This window comes from Chinchilla lanigera, unplaced genomic scaffold, assembly GCF_000276665.1.
Source record: "Chinchilla lanigera isolate Chin_1 unplaced genomic scaffold, ChiLan1.0 scaffold00009, whole genome shotgun sequence".
In the NCBI taxonomy this organism is placed as follows: Eukaryota; Metazoa; Chordata; class Mammalia; order Rodentia; family Chinchillidae; genus Chinchilla; species Chinchilla lanigera.
The window spans coordinates 26867428-26890314 of NW_004955410.1; the positions used below are offsets into that span (position 1 = coordinate 26867428).

Sequence of the window (22887 nt, forward strand, 5' to 3'; positions counted from 1 at the left end):
GGCATATATAGAAATGTAGAAATAGCCTCTATGGACTTTACATTTATATGCTTTACAGGAAAAAGTCTGTAGAGAAAAAAGGAGTAAAAATGGTCTTCATGAAGTCTGAATTTAGGTTTTCTTTGAGAGTGTCCAACTGCTGTGTTACTTTTAAGGAAGGAAAATAGTACCAGTTATATATAAACAATAAAAGATGAAATTTACATTAATTTGTTTCCTAAAGTATTTTCCAATTCTTCAGTCCTAGATTCTTCTAGCTCTGCTAAATACATCAGCACCATTTTTCTTTCTGAATTCTTTTATAATTCAGAATTTTCAGATCAGTCTTCCCTAGACTGGAATGAGTTAGTACACTCTTCTTAAAATATTTAACCTTGCTCATGTACTCTGTCAAAGGATCTACTGTTGAGAAGTGTATGTTAATGAATATGAAGGTTATTTGAAAGAACATTTTTCCCAGTCATAAACAGAAAAATCTGATAAAGCATTATAACGTACCATCACCATTACTATACATACATGGAGCCATTTTTTCCATGAGTGACTATCAATTTATAATTTCCATGAAGAATACATATTAACTAGTTTTATAAGAAAATATTGTTCATAACAATACTAAAAAGATACAAGCACCTATGTGCCCCTGCATTTCTTAAAAGTATATTTTCGTATGCATGAGAGCATATTAGCATTTTAAAAGTGAAAAATGATAGATACTTATATATCAGGACACAAAGACTCATGAAGCTGCCATTTAAAATAACCCAAAAGGAGGCCTGGTAGGTTAACTTTCCACATGGAAACTCTAGACCAAGCCCACAAAAATCTCCACTAATACTAAGGCTGAGAATGAGGATGTGTGAATGAACATCAGCAGCACCCTTCACTGAGAAACTGAAGCTGGCTTTCCTGTTGATTAGGAGAAGTGCCAACGAGACAGGAGACTCCTCCAGGTACTGTCATTTATAGGCAGAGGCAAAGCAAACAGACACACATATCTTTTCCTCCCCCATACTGTGATGTTCCTGAAATGTGTTTCATTGCCCAGGTGAGGAATTTTATGAAAGTTTCATGTCATCCTTGCACAGATCTACTCTCAGAGGCCTTTAAAAGTCAGTGCTCAAAACATTCATCTTGACAGATTTTACTGGCTAAACAAGGTAGAAACCGAAAAGCACTTTATTAAACAACTGACCAAGGCTCTGTTCCAGCCCCTCTAGTAATTGTAGAACTAGGACTTTGGATGGACAGTCACTTACCCTCTCTACTGTGCAGACTCCTCATCTATAAAAAACAAAAGAATGGGCCTGGCTGGAGGGCCTGACTCTGCAGCTATTAATTAGAGCCCTCAGATAACATTTACCTACGCCACCGTCACAGCTGGTGTTCATGTGAATCACCAAGAAACTAAACAGAACTTAAAGTGAATCACACAGAGAAATATTAAACTCTGTGTATCACTGTATTCATATTCAACAGATCTTGAGACATTCTAAATTGTTAAAACTTAGAAATCAATAATTATTTTTATCCCATTAACTAAAATAATAGATAAACAAGAACCTATTTCCTGACCATGTCAAAACTCAAAAAGAAGAGTCATTGGAATACACAGAAAAATAACCTAAACTATTCTAGAAGAGACTGGCCATCAAAAATGGCTTGAGGGTAGGGTTAATACTCTTTCTTAACTTTTTCAGGATGATAGGTTTTTCCTTTCTTTACATCATAGTAGCCAGTTGCAACCGGGAGTGATTTTATCCCCATGGGTGACTTGAAAATACCTAGAGAAATTTTTGGTTGTCATACCTAGAACACAATGCTATTGGTACCCAGTGAGTAGAGGACAGTGGTGCTGTGTGACATCCTTCCACCCAGGACAGCCCACAACAGAGAACTATCCAGCTCACAAGGTCCATGATGCCAAGGTTGCGAGACCTTGCTTTACACAGCGAGCTAACCCCGGTGTTCAGGGTTACACTCAGTCTATTTCTGACTGCCTTTCCCAGAGGGGCGCATCAGGCCTGTGTTGATCATCACCACACAGGCTGCAGAGACAGGCTCTGCACAGGCTCTCTCATGCTTTCTTTGTCATCAGCTCTTGATTCCCAAATCCCAAGTAATTTTCCCAAGTAAGAAAAATGTCTTAGCATTTTCTCAATTAATTTCTATCATCCATGCTGCCTAATAATCATAAACAGCAACTAAGTTTATTGAGTTTAGGTGATCCAGGCATTAGGCCAAGTATTTTATTTGCAGCTCTATAAGATAAGTACTATCACTGACTTTCTTTCTCTCTCTCTTTCTTTCTTTCTTTGGTGAGAAAACTGAGACTTTCAGCAATTAAATAATTGGTCAAAGTTCAAAAATTAGTAAGTAGGTGTGTCAAATGAACTAAGTCTAGACCTCACGCTTTATAATTTTAACTATCTCTACCACCTGCAGGGGACAGAGAAGAACAGGGTAAAAAGGTTTGAGGTGTTTAATTTGCACACACTTTAGGGGGAAAATTCCAGACACTTCAATAAAGTGAAGTGAGAATTTTCATGAAATCACTTTAAAATTAGTCAAAACTGTAAGATGGGGATCCACAAGCTGGATATTGTATTATGTTTCAAGAAACGCATTTTAACCTGTGGTAAATAGTTCTTTACTAAAGATAGCACTGCGTGGTGTGGTGTAATCTGGAAACATGATGTTTCTGCTACTGTTGTCACAGTCATCGGGGAGGAGGGATGGTATTAGGGGGACAAGGCAACAAGGGTGCCAAACCTTCAAGCAATGTGAGACAACCCTGTACCATGAACTGCCCCATCCCAATATCTAGGGTCCATTAGGAACACTTTGATGAAGATATACTAGCTTAGTGTTCAAAAGGCATCACTAAGAGCATAGAATTAACATAAAGGGACTCTATAAAACTAAGTGCAGTGGTGCATGTCGGTAGTTGCAGCTGCTGAAGAGGGTGAGGCAGGAGGATCACTTCAGCCCAGGAGTTGATGCCAGCCTGGGTAACACAGCGAGACTACACCTCAAACAAAAAATAAAGAATAAAGGCAAAAACAAGAAGAAAAAGCCTAACGGGGCTCCACATGGCAGGGAGCACACCTGGGAAGCAGCCTCACCTTCAGATGGTAGATGTGCTCCTCGGTGTCAAGGTCGATGCACTTACACGACTTCTTTACGGACATCACTGACAGCCCCACATCAATGCAGCCGTGCAGCTTCTCTCTCTCGATCTGCAGAGCCATGAAGAAGCCACTTGAGAACCACAGGCTGAGAGGTGGTAGAAACATCCTCTGACTCCCACCACCTCCACTGACAGCAAAGACAAACGCTATGACTGATGGAGCGCTCCAAGCGAGCCAGCACTGCACGCTGCCTCCTGCCCTCTGTGAAGTACAAAGCACGCTCCCTGTTTCAAAGATGAGGTGCAGAGGAGTTAAGTAACAAGAAGTTTACACAGCCAGAAGGTGAAGAAACAAGATAGCAATCCCCATGGGCTGACTCCTATGAATTAACCTGTTAAGGACACTGCCTCCCACTGGATTAGTGTCTGGTGTCAACTCACTGAGAAGTGACTTAAAAGTAGGCTAAGGGAGGGGAGGAAAGGAAGACAGAAGGCCTCTATAGCTCTAGGCATTCCACTCACTCACAGCCCTCACACACCAACTGCCTGGTCCAAGAATAACTTCTCAGCCAAGGCTTCTCCTCCAAGCCCCTCCATCACCCCAAGCGTGGAATGCTGCCACACTCTGCTTTGCTCCTGTTACTCACTGCAAGGGTGACTTCTACTCAGGGTACTCCTTAATGCACCCCTAAGACCAGAACAGACCCGTGGATACTCAGTGAAGTGTTAGAGAAGCCCCTGTCTCTGCACCTGGCAGGTGAACTGTGCCCACCTAGGACAAGAGCTGAGACAGCAGGGAGCAGGCACTTCTGTTCACCTAGAGAAACTCAACCCTCAGAGTACTGAGACCCTCAACTGTACACAGCCTCTCCCCTGAGCTGACAGCAAGCACTCCTGCAGAACTCTCCAGCAGCATGCTGGACCAGCCAGAAGACTTACATCGGTTTGGCTCTTGGCATATTTCAAGATTCCTTTGTCCAAGTAGAAGAATCTCTGTGGGGAAGACATTATAATTGATTAAGATGTCCCACTGAAATATCCCTTCCCTGGTCTCAAATTCCAACTTCAAGTTAAACATAAGTGCACAAGAAGTGGGTCCTAAGTGGAGTAGGATGGAGGCACATGAGGGGAGGCCAAGGCCAGTGTCTTACCTTGTGCCAGCCTTTTAAGGGCCATTTCCGCTTTTTCAGTAAAAATCCTTTCTGAACAGGAGGCTCCTGGGTGTAATTCATGTCCCCCCTCAGTCCTTCCACCACTTCCCAGCTGTCCTGTTCCAACAAAAACAGTCCATGCTAAATGTTTAACTTAAAAAATAATAAAATGTTAAGAAGCACTTTATAGGATCAAAAAATCCATCCAAGATGATGAGCCTGGGTGGGTTTGTTGGGAAGGAGTAGTTCAAATTTAATTTCTGGACAGTTTCTGGACTTTGTAGATTATTCTGTAATTTAGTGGCATCACATTTTATTTTTAATCTCTCTTTCTAAAAGAATATTTCTCTCTTTGAATGTTTGAACCTTGACAACCACAGCTACAGGGAAAGATTTTATTGTAAGTTCTATTTTTGTTCACTTTGACATCATCACATGGTGACTATTCATTCACCAGACTGCAGTCTGAATGTCAATCAAAAACTCCAGACATCAGGATAGAAGCTGTGGTAGAATATGTGTGTGTGTGTGTGTGTGTGTGTGTGTGTGTTGGGAGTCGGCTTAAGAATTGGATGCAAAGTATGAGGCCGGATGAAAGTTAGTAAATACGACCATTTGAAATAAAGATTTTGTTTATAATTATCTTCGAATTGTAGATATTTAAACAGTGGAAGTCTTGAGGAATCAAACTAGATTGTTTGGCAACAAGTATTTTCATCCTTTTTTCAGAAATCATTCTACCGAGTTGTTTGCAACTTTGAAGAGGTACAAAGAGTTGTTACAACTAATCATCCAGTGTTGGTTATTTGTTTTAACTAATTAACACATTTAAGAAAGAATTAGCACTAAAATTCTAAAAATTTATTTTAAAATGCACAAGTCGTTGCTAAATTAAAAGATAAACCAAAGCTGGCACTACTCCAGTGATTGACCTAGTTGACTTCTACTGTTATTATTTATACTTTTCATTGGGACATAATATATATGAAATGCACAAATCTTAACAGTACAATTTAATAAATTTACATGCACATATAGTCAATAACTGCCATTCAGATCAGATATATATTATTTCTAACATGGGGTAATTAAGTTTCATAAACATATTCTGGCCAAAGTTTGATGTTGATCCCCTGCTTGGAGTCAAATCTTTTGCCTACAGGCAGGTGAAAAGTAGAGAACAGGGCTGCCAGAGGAACACAGGAAGTCTGGACCAAGGAAAGAGGCATTAAGATACAGCGCCCAGGGGGCTGGGGATTTAGCTCAGCGGCAAAGCGCCTGCCTGGCAAGCGCAAGGTCGTGAGTTCGGTTCCCGGTACCAGAGAAAAACCAAAAAAAAAAAAGATACAGCGCCCAGGACAAAGACACTTTGAAGAGGAGGGCACAGAAATCCAATGGAGACTCACTTCTCTGTTGCTCTCAAGTTCTTCTGGTAACAAGATTCCTTCCCACATTAGCAACTGAACTCTTCCCATAGTGACCCTGACCATCTGCCTGCCTCCTGTCTGACCCTCCTGCACTGTGAATGGAGATAAAGGTACAAAACATACTCAGTTTTTAATTTAGAGAACCTCTTCTTTCTGGACAGGTAGCCACACTGAATGAAATTTCTTTATAGCCATTATTACTGATTAATTCCACTCTGACAACAGCTGGAGAGTGCACATTGTTAAGTGACAGGAAGCCTCACTTCCTGACATGGAAAAACACAAAAAAATACTGCTCACATTTATTTTAGATCAGAAAACCACTCCTCAAAACTGAACATGCTTTCCCTATTTAAATGCTAATGAATCTGTAAGGTCCTCAAGTTAAAATTCTACCCCATCAGTGTTCCATCTTAGTTTCCAATGGCTCTCCATTTATACCATGTTTGGGGTTTTATCATCCCAACTGCACAATGGGCCCCTTGAGAATACAAAGGGTCTAGTTTACATCTGATTGTCTCACAATGCCTAACCTGCTCTCTTGTGAATAGCAGGCATCTGAGGGCAAATGAATAAACTGAGTCCTGGAATGAGGGTGCAAACAGATTTATGCTCTTGAAATATTATAATTGGGCAGGCATTTGAAGAATGCTAAGTATTTTTGGGATAAAGAACTATTTATAAATGAGACACACTATACCAGTATCTGTGAAAGAGTAGTGTGTGTCTGCGTGTGTGTTATTGTTATCAAATGAAAAATCCAAGGTTCCAAATCCTCTACAAAGTACTCTAAGTGGATCAAGCCCTTCGGATTTGTTTGTCTTCAGACTCAGAAGCAGAAGACAGCCTGCGGAGTGCTAATACTAAACAACCAGGCACATCTGCTCACTACCTTCCACTGCGCACAGTGCAAATGCCAGAGGGATTAGCCACGAGCACACACTTCACAAAATCAGGGGGAAGTGGCTGAGAGCATGCTCATAGTTTAAAGGAAAACAAGCATTAAATTTCAGAACAGTTTTAAAGATTCATGTTAGAACTAGATTGCCACTATTTCTTGAGACACAGTGTATTTCTCCCAGTGAGCCAACATGGAGGGCAGGGAATTAGAGTGAGTTTGTTGGCCTCTAATCTAAATAAATCAAATAAGGTTTGTATTTTTTTCCTACCAAATACCATATGTTTTCCTCATTTTACTTCCTACCTGGGCTCAGAACTTGCCAAGTTGGAAAAGCCAGCTTAGCAAAATTTAAAAAGCCAGCTTAGCAAGCTCTCCTTGGCTGGGGAAGAAAGCACTGTGGCCAACTTCATTTCTAGGCTCCACATCCCAGCTCTCCCTCCTAGCCCCCTTGTGAGCTGCCATCTTTAAGCCAGCATCCAGTCCAGTGGTACTCCATGGGCTGCGGCTGTTCCTTTTGAGGATGTAGAATTCTGGGACCACTTGCGGTTGTCACAGTGATGGACACAATGTGGTTGTCTGGCATCTAATGGCTGGGAGTCAGGAGACAGTGTAAGATGTCCTGCAGTACTATAGTGCTAGTGGATGGACATTCTTATGATCACTTGAGCTTAGTGGTGGACTCTGTATCACACATATACCAGATGTATTTTGGCATGGATTTTACATATCGGTTTCTCAGGGCTGCAAATGCTGAAAAACTTAGGGAGTAGTACACATCCTTTATTCTTTCTAGAATTTCACCAGGCATAGCCCACTATTTAGACAACCACCTCACTAAAGACCACTCCACCTGAGTTACTAACACACCTGTACTGTCTGCACTTGCAGCCACTGAGTTCTATAAGGTATCAGACACTTACTTTACTTCATTTTGTCTTCTGAGATAGTCATGTTAGGGCTTTCACATATTGAAAAATATATTTTAATATTAACCATATGGTTTGAATTTTCCTTTATATGACAAAAAAGCGCAATGTTGATCTTTTCAAAAATATGTGTGCAAATAAATCAATAATGAGTTTCATTTGAGGGGAGTAAAGGGGCCATTGTTCATAACAAGGGGTTGTTGGTTAAGATGATAGTGGGGGTAGGAACTTGGCATAGGTTCTATGTACTACTGTGAAAAGGAAAACTAGGCCAGGGCACAATGTATGTGAAATCACTTTGAAATTGTAAAGGCTTTAATATTTCTTGTAAGTCCTGCTGGTCCCATCTTCAAATTGTCTGTTTCCTATGCCCCTTCTTCTCACCCCAGGCATCACCATGACTGATTCCTCACTTCTACTGAAGTCAACAACCATTTTCAGGCCCCACTGTGGCCTATCCTTCAGGCCATAGGAAGATGAATACGGCACTGTTATGGTTTGGGTCTACACATCCCCTCAAAGCCTCATGTTGTCATAGGTGGGGTTTTTTCAGAGGTGGCTGGATGTAGAGTGTGTGATGCTGGGATTAAGGGTGTGGGATTACTAATCAGTCCATTGATTGGGTTGATACCAGCTAATCGCATCATCCTATATACAATAAAAAAGTGCAGAAAGACACTGTTAAGGTCCCCTGTTGCTTTTGCTATCTTCTACTGCCATAAACTGTTGCCTCTCTGCCATGTGCCACCTTCCTTGGAGCCAGCTAATTATGGACTGAAACTTTCGTGAACTGTGAGCTAAATAAATCTTTCCTCCTTTAACTTTGGGTGTTGGGTATTTTGTCTCAGTAACAAGAGAAAGGTAACTAATGTACACACTGTCTTTATTCCTATTTATGTGATTTACTTATATCACTCCAGCCCCTCAGAATTTTCTCTTGATTTTTTCCACCCATGTAAATTCTTCAAGATTTTAGTTCAGTTTCTACTTCCTTCTATAAAACTTCTAAATTATCCAAATCACATTAGTCACATATCCCTGTATGCAATAATCACATTATTGGATAATTTAACATTTAATTTTTGTTATGTCTGTCTTTTGGTCTCTCCTACCCCGCAAAACTACCATAGGGGCTATCTTTTCAACTTTCTTAGACCCCCCAAAAAGTATTATGTGCAGTGTTTAGTAGGAACTGAGAGCATTATGGCTTCTTACTTGATGGGGTCTCCAACCAAGAAAAGAGATTAAGTAGTCAAACTAAGGAAACAGCACTAGGTAGTTGACTTACAAAGGGGTGATAAGCTGTATCCATAATTGCGTATAGCATACAATTTAATAACAAAACAGTAGTACCTCAGGAAATGCTATTCAGTGGGGTTGTTTTAAATAATATATAAACAATAATACAAAATGATTGGAGAACACTTTCTGGCTCAATAAAAGCAGGAACCTTTTCTGTTGTTTACTAAGACAATGCACAGTAGATATTAATGCACTGAAAAAATTAATGAAACAATTACAATGGCTAGCATTTAGCATCTACTATATATCAGATTGTGTGCTAACAGCATACCTATATCATCATGATAGTCTCTGCATAAACCTTTGAGGTAAATTTTTAGTATTCTTATTGTTTTGAATGTGGAAACTGAAGAAAAGATTAAGTTAACTTTCCCTGCTGTAATAAAGCTAGCAACTGGTGCAACCACCTGTCTAAAGACTGCAATTTTAATCATTCTGCTCCATATTATAACATGTTGCATTTTTACTATCGTTTAAATTTATAAATTCTGCGGATGAGCAAAGAGTGAATCGTTTAAGCCACCGGAATAGTGGTGGGCAGATCCAGGAAGCGGTGAAGATTCTGAAACACCCAAGACGAGCTAAGAAGTAGTGCTCTGTAGAGAGAAACAAGTAAGGTGTGGGACCCACTCGCTGTCCCAGCAAACATGGGTGGGAAATTAGCCCATGCATTTTAACACTAACAAGCCTTCACTCATTCACTCCTTGATATCTATCCTGCCTGCCCCTCTCACCTTCTCAGCTGGTTGCATTATTACTTTGCCCCAAACTTCTTCCTCAGAGCAAAAATTTTCTGGCTCCTCTGATGACAGCGAACACTAACACAAACCTCAATTGCTCTGCTTCCCTAGCCAGAACATAAGTTCCATGTCTTATTTGTTATAATCTTACTTATTATAATTTATCTGACCCATTATAATCTTATTACCTGGAAAACAAGGGACCTAAGTAAGTATTTACTAAGTCTGAGAGCAGGGGAGTATAGAATGGACCTCACACAGCTCTCAGGAGGGAAGACTTCAATAAAGTGTGCTGAATTAGGGTGACTGGTTCTCAGGACAGAAAAAAAGAGACAGGTGTTTATTGGCTAAATAAGCCAGGTTTGGTGGGGGTGGCTCCCGCTGTTCCCCATATACCTAGTAACCTGGCAGTAGGACATGCACCTTGAACTGACTACCCTGAAACACAGTACAGAATGAACTTGGGCCACGATGAGATCAAGGCCCTGCTGACTTAGCCCAACAGTCTGGGCTGATGTCCCATGCTGTGGGTGTCAGGCTGAAAGGTCATCATACATATCAATCAGGTAGACAGAGAAAAAAATATGAAGAGGATGAGGGAAGGAGCTTCTTGATATTTTTGCTTGGGTTTACACAGAGACAGTTTGGCACTATTATCTGGCATTAAATTCAGTCTGCTTTACTGAATATCTACAAAGTGCCAAAGATAGAAAGCTGCTTTGTGGTTGGAAAGGCAGCTAAGCCTTTATTCATACTCATGAGCTGCAGAGTGCATTTCCATACTGCTGAGTGTGTGAACTGGAGGCTCTTCCTCCAGCACAGCTGTCTCCTCAGTGCGCATCTCCCAGGCCCCTTTCAAAGGCTGAATTCCCAGTTGCTGCCCTTGCAGTGATGTCAGAAATAGAAAAATTATTTCAATTTTCCTTCTTCTTGCAGCTCAAAAGTGTTGGGAGGGAAATTTTGTGGCAGCCTCTACTCCGCATGACTGCAGAGTCAGTTGTTCTAATACTTACCCACTCTATCAAGTTTTTAAAAATCACAAGGCAACCTTCAGAACATAATTTTAAGTGAGAAAAATTGGACAGACATGTTTAAATATTGTATTGTTTCTCTTGTGTGAGAAACCCAAAGGGTAAATAAAAACCTAAATGGAGGATAGATATTGGGAAGTAGGCAGAAAATGTTCAAATAGAAAGGGGAACAAGAGAGGAAGTAAGAGGAGGGGAATTAAAGAGTTAGGGATTTAAAAAATTAAAAATAGAAGTATAACAATAGAAACAGTTTAATAAGTGGGGAGGGGAAGAAGGATTGAAGGGCAGGGAGGGGAATGGGAAAAGAAGAATTAAGATATATTAGGTACAGGTACAAATTCTGTATGTCAAAAGCGTACCAATAAAACCAACTTAAAAAAAAATCACAAGGCAAGACCCAGCACTATATCACATGCAGCCTAATTTCATCTGTCTTCAATGATTTCAAAGGCATCTGTAATCTTATAAGCCTATCAAGAAAGATTAATAATTATCAACATTACTTTTTATGCTGTACTAGGGACATATGGAAATAGTTGCCAATAGATTTCAATAAATGGAATGGCGACTTTGATGTCAGAGCAATTTTGTACTTTCTGTACTTAGATTTCACTTACTGAGTTGGAGTTGTTGCCTCGTTAAATGTTTTTTTTTCTCAGCTGAGATTTTTTTTTTTTTTTTTTTTTGAGCACTAGCAGACCCGTTAGCAATAGCAACTTTTTTAAAAAGTTAGTTGTGGTCAGAGTAGTACATGAGATTGAATTCAGTGCTTCTAGAACTGTAATGTGCATACCAATCACCTGGACAATATACAGATCACAATATACATTTCAGTTCAAAAGTGGGTGAAAAAGCTGAGATTCTGCACCTGTTACTGAGAGTGACTGTTCTAGAAGACCAGGTTATATTGAATAATTGGGATTTGACTTAGACTCCAAGGACAAACCAGGATTAATGAATCAGAGTTAGAAAGCCCTGGATTCCAGTTCGGCATAAAGGATAGACTATCTGGTTACCTAATAATCAGTGCTGTGCAAAATAACACAAATGATGTAGCTTCTCTATGAAAAATCAAATTCCCCAGCTGCTGGAGTGCTCTGTCAGAGGCTGATGACCACCTGCAGAGGCACCACAGAAGGAACACCCAGACTGGGAGCATACCACAAGGGGATGGAGGCTTGCCTATCCAGGTGCCCATGTGAGTGGAACTAGGACCAGTGGTGAGAAGGTAGCAACACCTTTCCTCCTTATATCATCCAGCACTGTTTTATTGTTTTATTCTCTACTATCTTTTAATTTAAAGAAACTTTTGTGGCTTATTGTAGTGCCTGCCCTTTGACATCTGAGTCTTGTGAGAAGCACTGTCTCTACTCAGATAAAATAACTTCACACTCTAATTTTAGGGCCCTCAGAACTCCTCCAGAACATCCTCTCCCTTACTGGACATCGCTGGTTGGTAAGTGTTCTCTGTCACAGTGTGTCAAACTGCTTTTCCAGAGCTAGTAGAAATTTGCAAAGCAGAGGCACACTCTGGGTGAAAATGAATACATGATTAGAATCCAGTCATAGATAACAGAAGTTTAACACCATAAACCCATCCTTATCTTTGATCCAAGTCAGTAGTGGTATGTTTTACGGTACTATTCAAGAACAGTGGTTCTCATACTGAAATCCTAGTGACAGATTAAGATCCACAGAACCCTAAGCATCAAGGAAGGAATGATTTTAGTAGTTAGTATAGTTCAGGTGCACTAACTGAGCTTCTCTTGAACAAGGCTGTCCCTCCTCAAAGGTCTAAACCTCAGCACCAGGACTAGAGATACACAGATACACAGTAACTTCCTGATTCACAAGAAGTTCGCACACATTAAAAACAAAAAGGTGTCACAGGTTGAAAAATTGTGAGCATCAAATAGGAGAGTAAATCAAAAGCAGGTGCAGGAACTCAGCACCACTTTCCAAGGGTGGACCCCCTCAGTTAAGATTAAGGACTAGAAAAATTGACTTAAGAAAAATCAACACGTAGAAAAGAGCAGAGTGTGTTAGTTTCCTGAGATTACCCTTACACAAGATCACAAAGTTGGTGGTTTAGAAAAAGAATTTATTCTCTAGCAGTTCTGGAGGCCAAAAATCCAAACTCAAGTGTCAGCAGACCTATGCTTCTTCTGGAGTCTCTTCCAGTCTGTGGTAGCTACTGGCATGTCATGATGTTCCCTAGCTTGTAACTGCATCCTTTCAGATAATCTCCGCTTCTATTTTTACATCAGTGTCTTGCTTGTGTACATTTTCTCTTCTGTGTATTTCTTACAAAGACATTTGTTGGTGAATGTAGGCACCACCTGGATAATCCAAAGTGTTCTTATTACCTAAGATCTTTACATTAATTATATCTGCAAAAGACCTTTCTGCAAATAACGCAATATTCATAGGTTCTGGGGATCAGGGTGTGGACATATCTTTTGGGGGACTACCATTCAGCCCCCTACACAAGGCAAGAGAGACCATGAGGCCAGAGATGTGCCATGAATGTGACTCACCTGGGCTGTGTACAGGCACAGAGGAAAACAGGTAGATTTGGTGACAGGGCCACATTGCAGGCCTCAGAGGGATGGTGAGTTATTCTAGGAGGCCTCTATTTTTCTCTGTCCTACTTCCTGGACTGTTACTTCTGCGTTGTTAGCATTTTATTATCATTAAATTCCTAAAGTAGACTTTGTCCTCCCTGGGAAAGAACCGTTGAGTCAGTTCGGCTCACATTTGCATCTGTAGTTGCTCAAGAACATTCCAGCAACTGCACAGCTGGGGAGCTATGCTGTCAACCAGAACATCTGGGTCAGGGTTCAGCTTCCCTGTGTCCTGCACCATGCCATTGACAACCATAAAGGAATATATTTTCTTAAGTACTCCATGTAGGTTTTAATCAGTTCATATTTCTAAAATGCACGCAAATATAGTTGTTGCTTGTTATTCCAGAACTTCCAACCAGTACAGATATTTCAGCAACTTTCAGAAGCATTTCAGTTTAGTTTTCCTGCTTTTCTAAGTGGGGAATAGAGCTGAGTCTGTCATTTGTGGACATAGATGAGAACAAAGACATTTTGACAACTCAAATATGGCACTTTAGCAGATGCTTTAACCTTTTCCGGCAGCAAATGCTTGCTTTCTTCTTTACAAGACTTACTACGTGTGGAAATATACTGAAAACTGACTCACTTCTGTGCTATTCCTATCTCCAGGCACAATGTTACAACCACAGGTGTGGCCAAATGTCAGCAATAAGGAGAAGCAAAAGGCCTGGAAAATAAGAACCTGGAAAACCAAGACATATACAGGTAAGTATTTTTCTCTGTTGGGCCCACCAGAAAAAAAGACAGCTCCAGGTCAACAAGGAATGCAGGCTGCTTCACTTCTCTGTGTTATCCTCAGCCATGCCTCCATCAAGGTGTTGGCTGATTAGGGCCAATTTAAATAACCATTTAAGGGCATGTGCAACTTGAAGTAACTTTTGAAGAAGTCATGTAATATCTAAAGAAACTTGGGTTCTCACAGATTGTAACTTGGTTCACCACTACTTATTAGCCTTGTGACACAGGTCAGCAAAATGTCTGGGCCGTACCTTCTCTCCATAGTGTAGAAAGCAATACAAACTTTACTGTCTTATTTTGAGACTCTGAAGGACAATGTGAAGGGTTGTTAAGAGCTGTAAAGATGCTATGGGATAGTTTTAACTTCCAGTGTCCCTTGCTGACTTTTCCTCTCAGCATGGCCTAGACACTGCCAAGCCATCTAACTTGGACTGTGCCACCTGCCTTGCAGCTAGAAGGGTGAGGCAGGGAGATGGCCAATTATGGGGTGCTTGGGGGCTCCTGGGACCCTCCTGCTTATGGGAAGTGGTTTATTTGTTAGTCACTTCCACAGCACATTCTATATGCACAATGTATTGTAACTAAAAATTTGCACAACCTTATAGGGAACCCAGGCACGGACAGGGTATGTAACCTGCTCAAGGTCAAACAGCTTGTAGATAGCCTGGGATTCAAACTCAGGCCATCTGGCTCCAGAGGTCATGCTTATCACCTTTCATCTTTATGATCCCCTGCTATATGGTTTGGCCTCTCTGAAACTCAGGTTGGAATTTGATCCTCATTGTGGCAGCATAGGGAGATGGAGCCTCCAAGAGGAGGTCAGGATACAAGGATGAATGCCTTTCTTAGAGGAGTTCTCAGCTCTTGCTCTCCTGGGACTAGATGGGTCACCTAGAACAGGCTGTGATAAAATGAGGCTGCCCCTTGTGTTTTGTCCCTTCTGCTTTAGCCACAAATGGGCAAAACACAATATCCTCACAAGAAGGTAAGTGGATGCCAATAACATGTGCCTGTTGAACCTCCCGAAGCATGTGCTAAGTAAACTGTGATTTTTTTTAATAAGTCACCCAGTCTCAGGAATTCTATTATTGCCACAGAAAACAAACTAAGCCACCATCATAGAACAGTGCGACAATTAGGGCTGTCTCAAGGTCACCACTCAGGTAGTCTTATGTTCATTCAGGACATATGGATAGAAGACAACGGGTAACTTTCAGTATCTCTAAAGATAGCATAAATTAAAAGAAATTACTGGTGACTATGAGTTTTCAAGACTCAGCTGAATATATAAATATTTGAACATTGTAGCTTTAATTCACTTTGCAAAACTTGGCAACTTCTCCCCTCTTCTACTCACCTGTCCTACGATTCTGGCCCCGAGCCCAGCCTGGCTGTGCTCTCTGGAGTGCAGCATAATCTAACAGCCTGCAGAAATAAACTCTCATCAGGTGACCCTAAGGGAGCTCGAAGGCCACCTCAGATTAGCCCAGGAGCAGCAGGGTAACAAGAGCTAACTGCACAATTGTATGGAGACTTACCAAGCAACAGATCTCTCCATTGAAATTCCCTGCAATGGAGAGTGAAGTACTGTTCAATTATTTTGGCAGGACTTACTTTCTGATTTCTGACTTTCCTGCCAAATACTAACAACACATAAAATAACAGAGGCTTTGCCCTCTTTAAAACCCACAGTCTTTGCAATCAGAGTTGACTTCTTATTTGCAATGGTCTGTTCAGCTGCCTTATGCTCCATAGCCTCACACTTCCCTGCTCAGGGCCTTTTCATCACAGCTTCTCAATAAATACTGGCTGAAAAAATAAAACTCCAGGCTATAACACTCTTTCAGCAAAAACAAACCATACTCAATCATCTTTATTCAGCCTAATCTGGCTCCTGAAATGTGTACTTTGAAAATTCTAGGCAGGAAATGTAAGGGGGCAGTGGGAAAAAGACAATAGGAAATTGCAATTACTCACATTTTAAAGGTTTTTAAATAGCAATTCTCCCTCCCACTTAGATATCTCTTAACCCACTTTATCTATCTATAGAGCTTCATGAATATTAATCTTTGTACCTAGCAACTGAATGCGTATTCATTCATTCACTTGACCCACTCTCACTGTCTCGCATGTGCTAGCCCAGGTACTTCATATTTACTATTCATTTAGGTCTCATTTTCCCTCCAAGGAAGCAAGCTCTTTTATTTGTTTTTGTTTTTTGTTTTGTTTTTCTTCCAGTACCAGGAATCAAACTCATGACCTTGCGCTTGCCAGGCAGGCACTGTACCGCTGAGCTAAATAAATCCCCAGCCTAGCAAGCTCTTTTAACACAGACATACAGTTAAGGGAATAGTTACACAGAGCAGGTCTGGGATAGGAAGGACAAATTCACGTTCAAGTTCAGTTCCAAGAACAAGGACAAAAGCAAACGCAGTTCAAGGAATTTTAATAGAAAGCCATTGTGGCTAAAATACAGAGGGCCTCACCTGGCTACACTGGATGAGAATTAAAGTGCCAGAAAAACCTAAAACTTTCGAAGACCAAGTCTTCAACCAACATAGCGTAGCATACATATGTAGGACATGTTTACACTCATTTTAGGGATATTCTTATATCCCTAAAATTAAGATTTTAGCATATCTTAATTCCCTTTATTCCCCTTTCCCCCACCTTCTCCTCCCTCCCTCAGTCTCTAGATCTCCTCTGCCATTCCCTTGTCTTCCTTTCTTTTTTTTAGTTCATGTTTGCAACACATAATGGTAATATTTTGTGATGTGTATACCCAGACACAGAAACACACACACACACACACACACACACACACACACACAAACACACACACATACACAAAGGAATATTATTCAACCTTTAAAAAGAATAAAATCTAACATGGATGGATAGACCTGGAGAACATTATTCTAATTAAAAGAAACCAGGGGCTGGGGATTTAGCTCAGTGGCAAAGCGCCTGCCTGGCAAGCACAAGGTCGTGAGTTCAGTTCCCGGTACCGGAGAAAAACCAAAGAAAAAAAAAAAAAAAAAAATTAAAAGAAACCAGACAAAGAAAAACAAATGTGTGCACTCTAAAAATGTTAAACTCAGAAGAAGAAAGAATGACGCTACCAGGGACTAGTAGGTGGGGAAAAAGATGGTCAAAGAGTACAAAGTTCCACTGCACAGGAAGCATAAGTTCCAGAGATCTAACGTACAACATGGTGGCTACAGGTAATGATACTTTATCATGTACACTTGAACAGTGGTGTCTGAAGGTTCTATATCCATGGATTCCACCAACCACAGATTGAAAATATTTGAAAAAAGAAACTATCTGAACATAAGCAGACTTTTACCTTGTCACTAATATATGATTTTTATATATTAAATATTATAAGCAATTATAGAGATGATTTTAAATAGACAAGAGGGAAATATTATGCCATTTTATACAAGGGACTTGAGTACCCTCAGATTTTGCTAAGTATGGGGATCCTAGAACCAATATCTCAGTTGATACCAAAAGACAACTGCATTTGACATTTTCTATCAGAATAGATCTCAAATGTTTTTGCCACACATACATAAGGATATGAGGTGATAGGGACATTAATGAGCTTGAGTGCGGTTATCATCACACAATGTATACATAGATCAAACACTGTACACACTGTAAATATACACAATTTTTATTTGCCAATTATACCTTGCTAGAGTTGGTGAAAAAAGACTATGACAAGGAAAAAAAAAAAGCTGAAATGTCTCCCCTGATCAGAAACAAAATGTAAAGTAGAAATGCAAAGTATACTTTAGCAGAGGTGTTCACCAACCTACTTCTGTGGGACATCAGGGTTAAAAGTGGCGCCAGAAAAAGGCTGGGACCTGCGCCAGGCTGAGTGTTGGGAATAAGAGAACATGCGGAGAGATGCCCTCACATCATGATGAAAAGGGGGCTTTTAAAATGTGCTTGCCCAGGGAGGAAAGAGGAGACAGCTGTAATCTCTCAACTGGACATGGGCTGTACTGTCTGGGGGCCTGGTGGCAGACCTTAGATACTCCATCATCATCACCGAAGAGAAGCCCCATCTGCAAACATAAGATTTGGCTCTGAACAAGGGTCCCTGGAGAAGGAAGTAGCTAACAGCAAATCCCTAAAAGAATCAGAGTGAGTGCAGAGAAACAACCTCTGAGACCAGTGCAAGGTGAGTCTCTAACTATAATTCCAAAGCACAAGAGAAAAAAACTAGCACATCAGACAATGGCCAATAAAGTCAGCATCACAGGAGTTCTCTTTAGAAGAAAGGAAAAAACAACAACCTGAAAATGATGTTAAACTGGAGTTTTCAAAACAAGAAGGAGATTGCACAGAGTTTACAGTTTAACATTCCTCAAATGAAATTTCTTACCATGGACATTTTGAAGTTCTAAATGCCTAGCTCACACTTTCCAGTGATGTAGTGAATATGCTGTGTCATCACTATGTTTAGCAACTGACAGATCACCAAGTACAGCTGTGTCTCCCAGGAGGGAGAGACCAAGTCTCCTGCCCCATCACAGCCTGTGACTGAGTGACTCAATATCAAAGTCTGAGGAAAATTGAGGCTTTAAGCACACTCTTCTTGCTTTTATGCTATAACCTAAAAAAAAAAAAAAAGGACTGTATAAACCAAATCAATTGAAAACAAAACCCTGGGAAAAGTTTCTGTAGTATTGAACTTGAGGATTTCATTGAGCTGCTCCAACTCCTCTGGTGTGGTCAGTACTTGGAACTTCAATTAATCAAGTTTTCTCCCTTCTTCAAAGGGAGAAGTAACAACAGCTGCTACTAGGAACAACAGGGTACGGGCAGAGAGGAAAACCACACATTCTGCTCAAATCCCTACTAGAATTTTGGCTTAGGGAGAGGAAAAACCCCTGTGGAAAGTTGGCAAAGCCGGAAAGCACAGTTACCTTTATGAAAATAGAATTCCAGGGAGCCGTGATGCATTAGCCAATGACTAATTGTAGTCATTTTATTTACATCCCAAGCAAATGTTGCAAAATGCTCTTTCTTAAGCTCTCAAAGGAGACCCTAGAAAGCTCTCCCAATGTCAGGCCCATGGCAAACTCTAGTTGGTCTAGAATCACAGATTCAAGAGTGGTCACTTCTCTAACCCAGGCAAAGTCCAAATGAGAGCTCCGTGCCAAAGCAACATAAATATGTGGATGTGCCTGAGGTGGGAGGTTGCTCGGCTGTTGCTTCCAAATCTGAACCAAGGCCAGAATTTCCCATAGGGCAAAGGCAATGCCAGCACAGCCAGCAGGTACTGAAAAGCTCAGAGGCCACTTGGATTATAAATCTGATTTAGGTAGCCCCCTCTGAAGCAGGAAGAATCATAATGATTAATGTGTATTTATTGCCATTGATCAAAAACCAATAAACCTTGCCAACAGAGATTTATTAGGAAGGAAATCAAGAAGCAACATAGAATTACCTGACAGTTATTTAGAAGTTAATTACTCAATTTCTTCTGACCATGTCTTTCTGTTGACTAGATTTGCTCAACCCAATACAGAAATAAAGCCAAGGAGACTTAAGTTACTCTGGGGCTGCAAGCTGTTGCTAACGGTTTGGTGAAGGGAAGGAAGTATGCCTGGGGGGTGGATATTAAAATTAGTGGAAAAGTGATTGTTGTCTGTTCTGGCTAGCAGACTATAAAGTATGGGTCCTGGAGCCAAACAGAGCTTTGGTTTCTCATCTGCTACTTATTAGCTGTGTGTCCTTGGGCAAGTAACCTGGTCTGTCTGAGTCAGCTTCCTTATGGGGAAAAATGGGAATATTAAAAGCTACATTTGAGAGCAGTCATAAAGATTGAGAAAAATAAAATAATACAGCGAACGAAATAAAGTTCTTCCTGTTTGGTAGGCATGCAAGCTAAACTATTAAAAATTATGTATAACTGACTCCCCTCATATAGTTCAGATGAAAGTAAATGTTCTTCATTGGAGAAATAGGCTTTCTCAAGTAAAAGTGCACCTTTTAACCTACCAACTTCTCTGTGATTTCAATTTGTATCATAAAAGTTACATGAGTTAAACTTTACCTGTCGACTTCCCTGCTTGGAGGAACAGCTACTTGTGCTCCTTGAAGGTGAGACCAATTTTTGGGATACGCCGAGGTTCTTCTCATCACTCATCATGAACAGCTGGTCCCTGGGCCTTGATGCAGTCAGGATGCCATCCGAAGCCAGGGGAGCAGAAAATACGGAGGCTGGGAGTTCAGCTCTTCTCCAGTATATTTAAAAACATTTTTGATTACCCCAAGGAAATGCCTAAACCAAAGGAAAAGGAATTGGAAAGAAGGTCAGAGGTATCAAACATCATCCCCAGGCACAAATCATCTGCAAGTGGCTTGTCCATACTACAGATTACAGAGCCCTGCGCTACGCTATTCTCTAGAGGTTGGGAAGGAAACGAAGCTTTACAACTTCCTCCTATTGGAAATTTTGTATAGGTGGTTTTTCATGTAGTCTTGCAATGTAATGGTTTAAGAATATTACTATGGAAATGTAAGTCCATACACATACAAAGTCAGTACTGTAAAAAGTACAAAGCCATAATGAGATATTACATTACATTCCCTATGATAGCTAAAAGAATAACAACAACAAAATAAAGACAATAACTAAAGTTGGAAAGAGTACAGAGGTATTGGAGCCCTCAGACTTTGATAGTAAGAACCAACAATGGGGGCAGGAGTGGTGCCACACACCTGTAATCCCAGCACTGGGAAGGCAGAGGCAGGAGGATCACTGTGAGTTCAAGGCCAGCCTGAACCATATAGTGAGCCCCTGTCTCAAAAAAAAAAAAAAAAAAAGCCAACAATGGTACAAGCATGAATAGTTTGGCAGTTTCTCAAAAATGCAAAGATAGGCACCAGGGATATAGCTCAGCAGCACAGCACCTGCCTGGCAAGCACAAGGTCCTGAGTCCGATTCCTGCTACCAAAAAAAAAAAAAAAAAAAAAGCAAAGATAGAATTATTATATGATCCAGCAATGTTCATAGCCAAAGTGGAAACAACCCAAATGTACATCAACTGAAGAATGGAGAGACTGAATGTGAGAGTCATATAGTGGGATATTACTCAGATATTAAAAGGAATGAAGTACTGACATACACTATAACTTGGATAAATCCTGAACACATTGCTCTAAGTAAAGAAGCCAGACAGAAAAGGCCACATGTTATTTATAAGTTTCTGTCTATATAGATACCCAGAGTCAGCAAATCCATAGAGACAGGAGGCTAGTCAGTGGTTGCCAGGAGTTGCAGGGTGAGTGAGGAATGGGGTGGAATTGCTTAAGGGCTGTGCGATTTCCTTTGAGGATGATGAAAATATTCTCGAACAAGATATTGATGATGTCTGCCCAACACTGTAGAAGTACCCATGTCACAGAACTGTACACTCCAGTTCCTTGAAAATGGTTAAAAAGGTGAATTTCATGTTAAAAGTAATACAATTTTTACAAACCTCTTTCTGGTTTTTTGGAGACGGATGGGGAATTTGTTCTTCCCAAGGTTTTTGGAAAACATGGTCTTTAAAAACCCTATATGACAGGGTAACAAAACTGTGAAGGGCAAGTAAAATTTTCTACATTGGCATGTTAATGATTAAAACAATGATAATTTATTAAGTCTATATTATTTACTGCCAAGCAAATTTTGTTTCCTTTAATGAACAATGTGACAAGAGTATTAAACTTATTTTATGGGAAAAAAAAAATAAGCATCTCAGAAGTTAGGTCACTTTCCCAATCACACAACTGGCAAGAGGCTGAATCGGAGCACTCTCCCAACCCTTTGGCCATGGTGTTGAAAACTGGCCCGCACCCAGTGACCAGTTATGATGATAACAGCTGCTGTCCCATACAGGAGAGCTGGACTAGAAAGAGTAGGGGTGAGTGACTGCAGAGATAACACCCTGTACCTTTCTAGACACAATACCAATCTCTGAAATGGCAAAGTATCTGGGGTGGGGAAAGACACGAGGACCAGGGCAGAGACAGGGATAGCCCTAGTGCCAGCTAGCTGGGCCACTTCCCGACACCTCTGCAGCTCTTTGGGAGTACTGTCTTGTCCCAGTTTCCAGGGAGAAGCCCTGGAATCACACCACCTTTATCCATACCCCTGAGGTAAGGGCAATTAATATGTTTGGTTTGGGGCTTCAGAAAGTCAAGGATTTTACTTAACACATTAAATTCAAGTAAATTCTACAACTTCCTCACCCATGTTAACCACAATAAGAAAAATGACCTCCAGTCCATCCAGTTACTAGTATTCACATAGTCTAATTTTAACAGAAGAATGTTATATAATTGTCTGGAAACTGGCTAGTTAGGTTATCAGACTTTTAGTTAATTATTCAATAGTTAAATCTCTTATGTTTTCACTGACAATAAGCTCTTTAAACTAAAATCAAACCAATAAAGAAAAATGTCTAAATTTCAGAAAATAAATTCAGGTGCCTATAGCCAAAGATGTCCACTGTGATGTAACTACCACCTAATCCAACACACACACACACACACCTTTTTATAGCAGTTGAAACCTACAATAAATAACACCAAAAGCAAATCAACACCAGCCTCTTGATAACATTAGCTCTTCTTACTGCGCCATGATTATTACTGATTATTATTACATGATTATTACATGATTACTGGGTATCTGAATTAACAGCAAATTGACCTAGTTATAAACTGCCCAGAGAAGCTGTAAAGATATATTACTAGTTTGTTTAATAACCATGTTGGCTGTTGCTGCTTGAGAAAGGGAAAAACAACTAACCTGATGGGAGCTGGAAAAGGTTGAATGAGTAAGTGTGTGTGTGTGTATGTGTGTCTGTGCCTATGTACATGTGTGAATGTGTATGGACTCCAC

At 40.5% G+C, this 22887-nt stretch overlaps 1 protein-coding gene across 1 annotated transcript in view; it reads right to left on the reverse strand.

Annotated features, from left to right (window-relative positions):
• The window catches only part of Osbpl3 (oxysterol binding protein-like 3), a gene marked incomplete in the record, with an annotated part of 164511 nt that overhangs the window by 62953 nt on the left and 78671 nt on the right, over positions 1-22887 (reverse strand). The window contains 4 exon segments of the mRNA XM_013510601.1: positions 3126-3239; positions 4070-4123; positions 4282-4398; positions 20050-20277. Coding sequence (XP_013366055.1) covers positions 3126-3239; positions 4070-4123; positions 4282-4398; positions 20050-20145 — 381 coding nt within the window.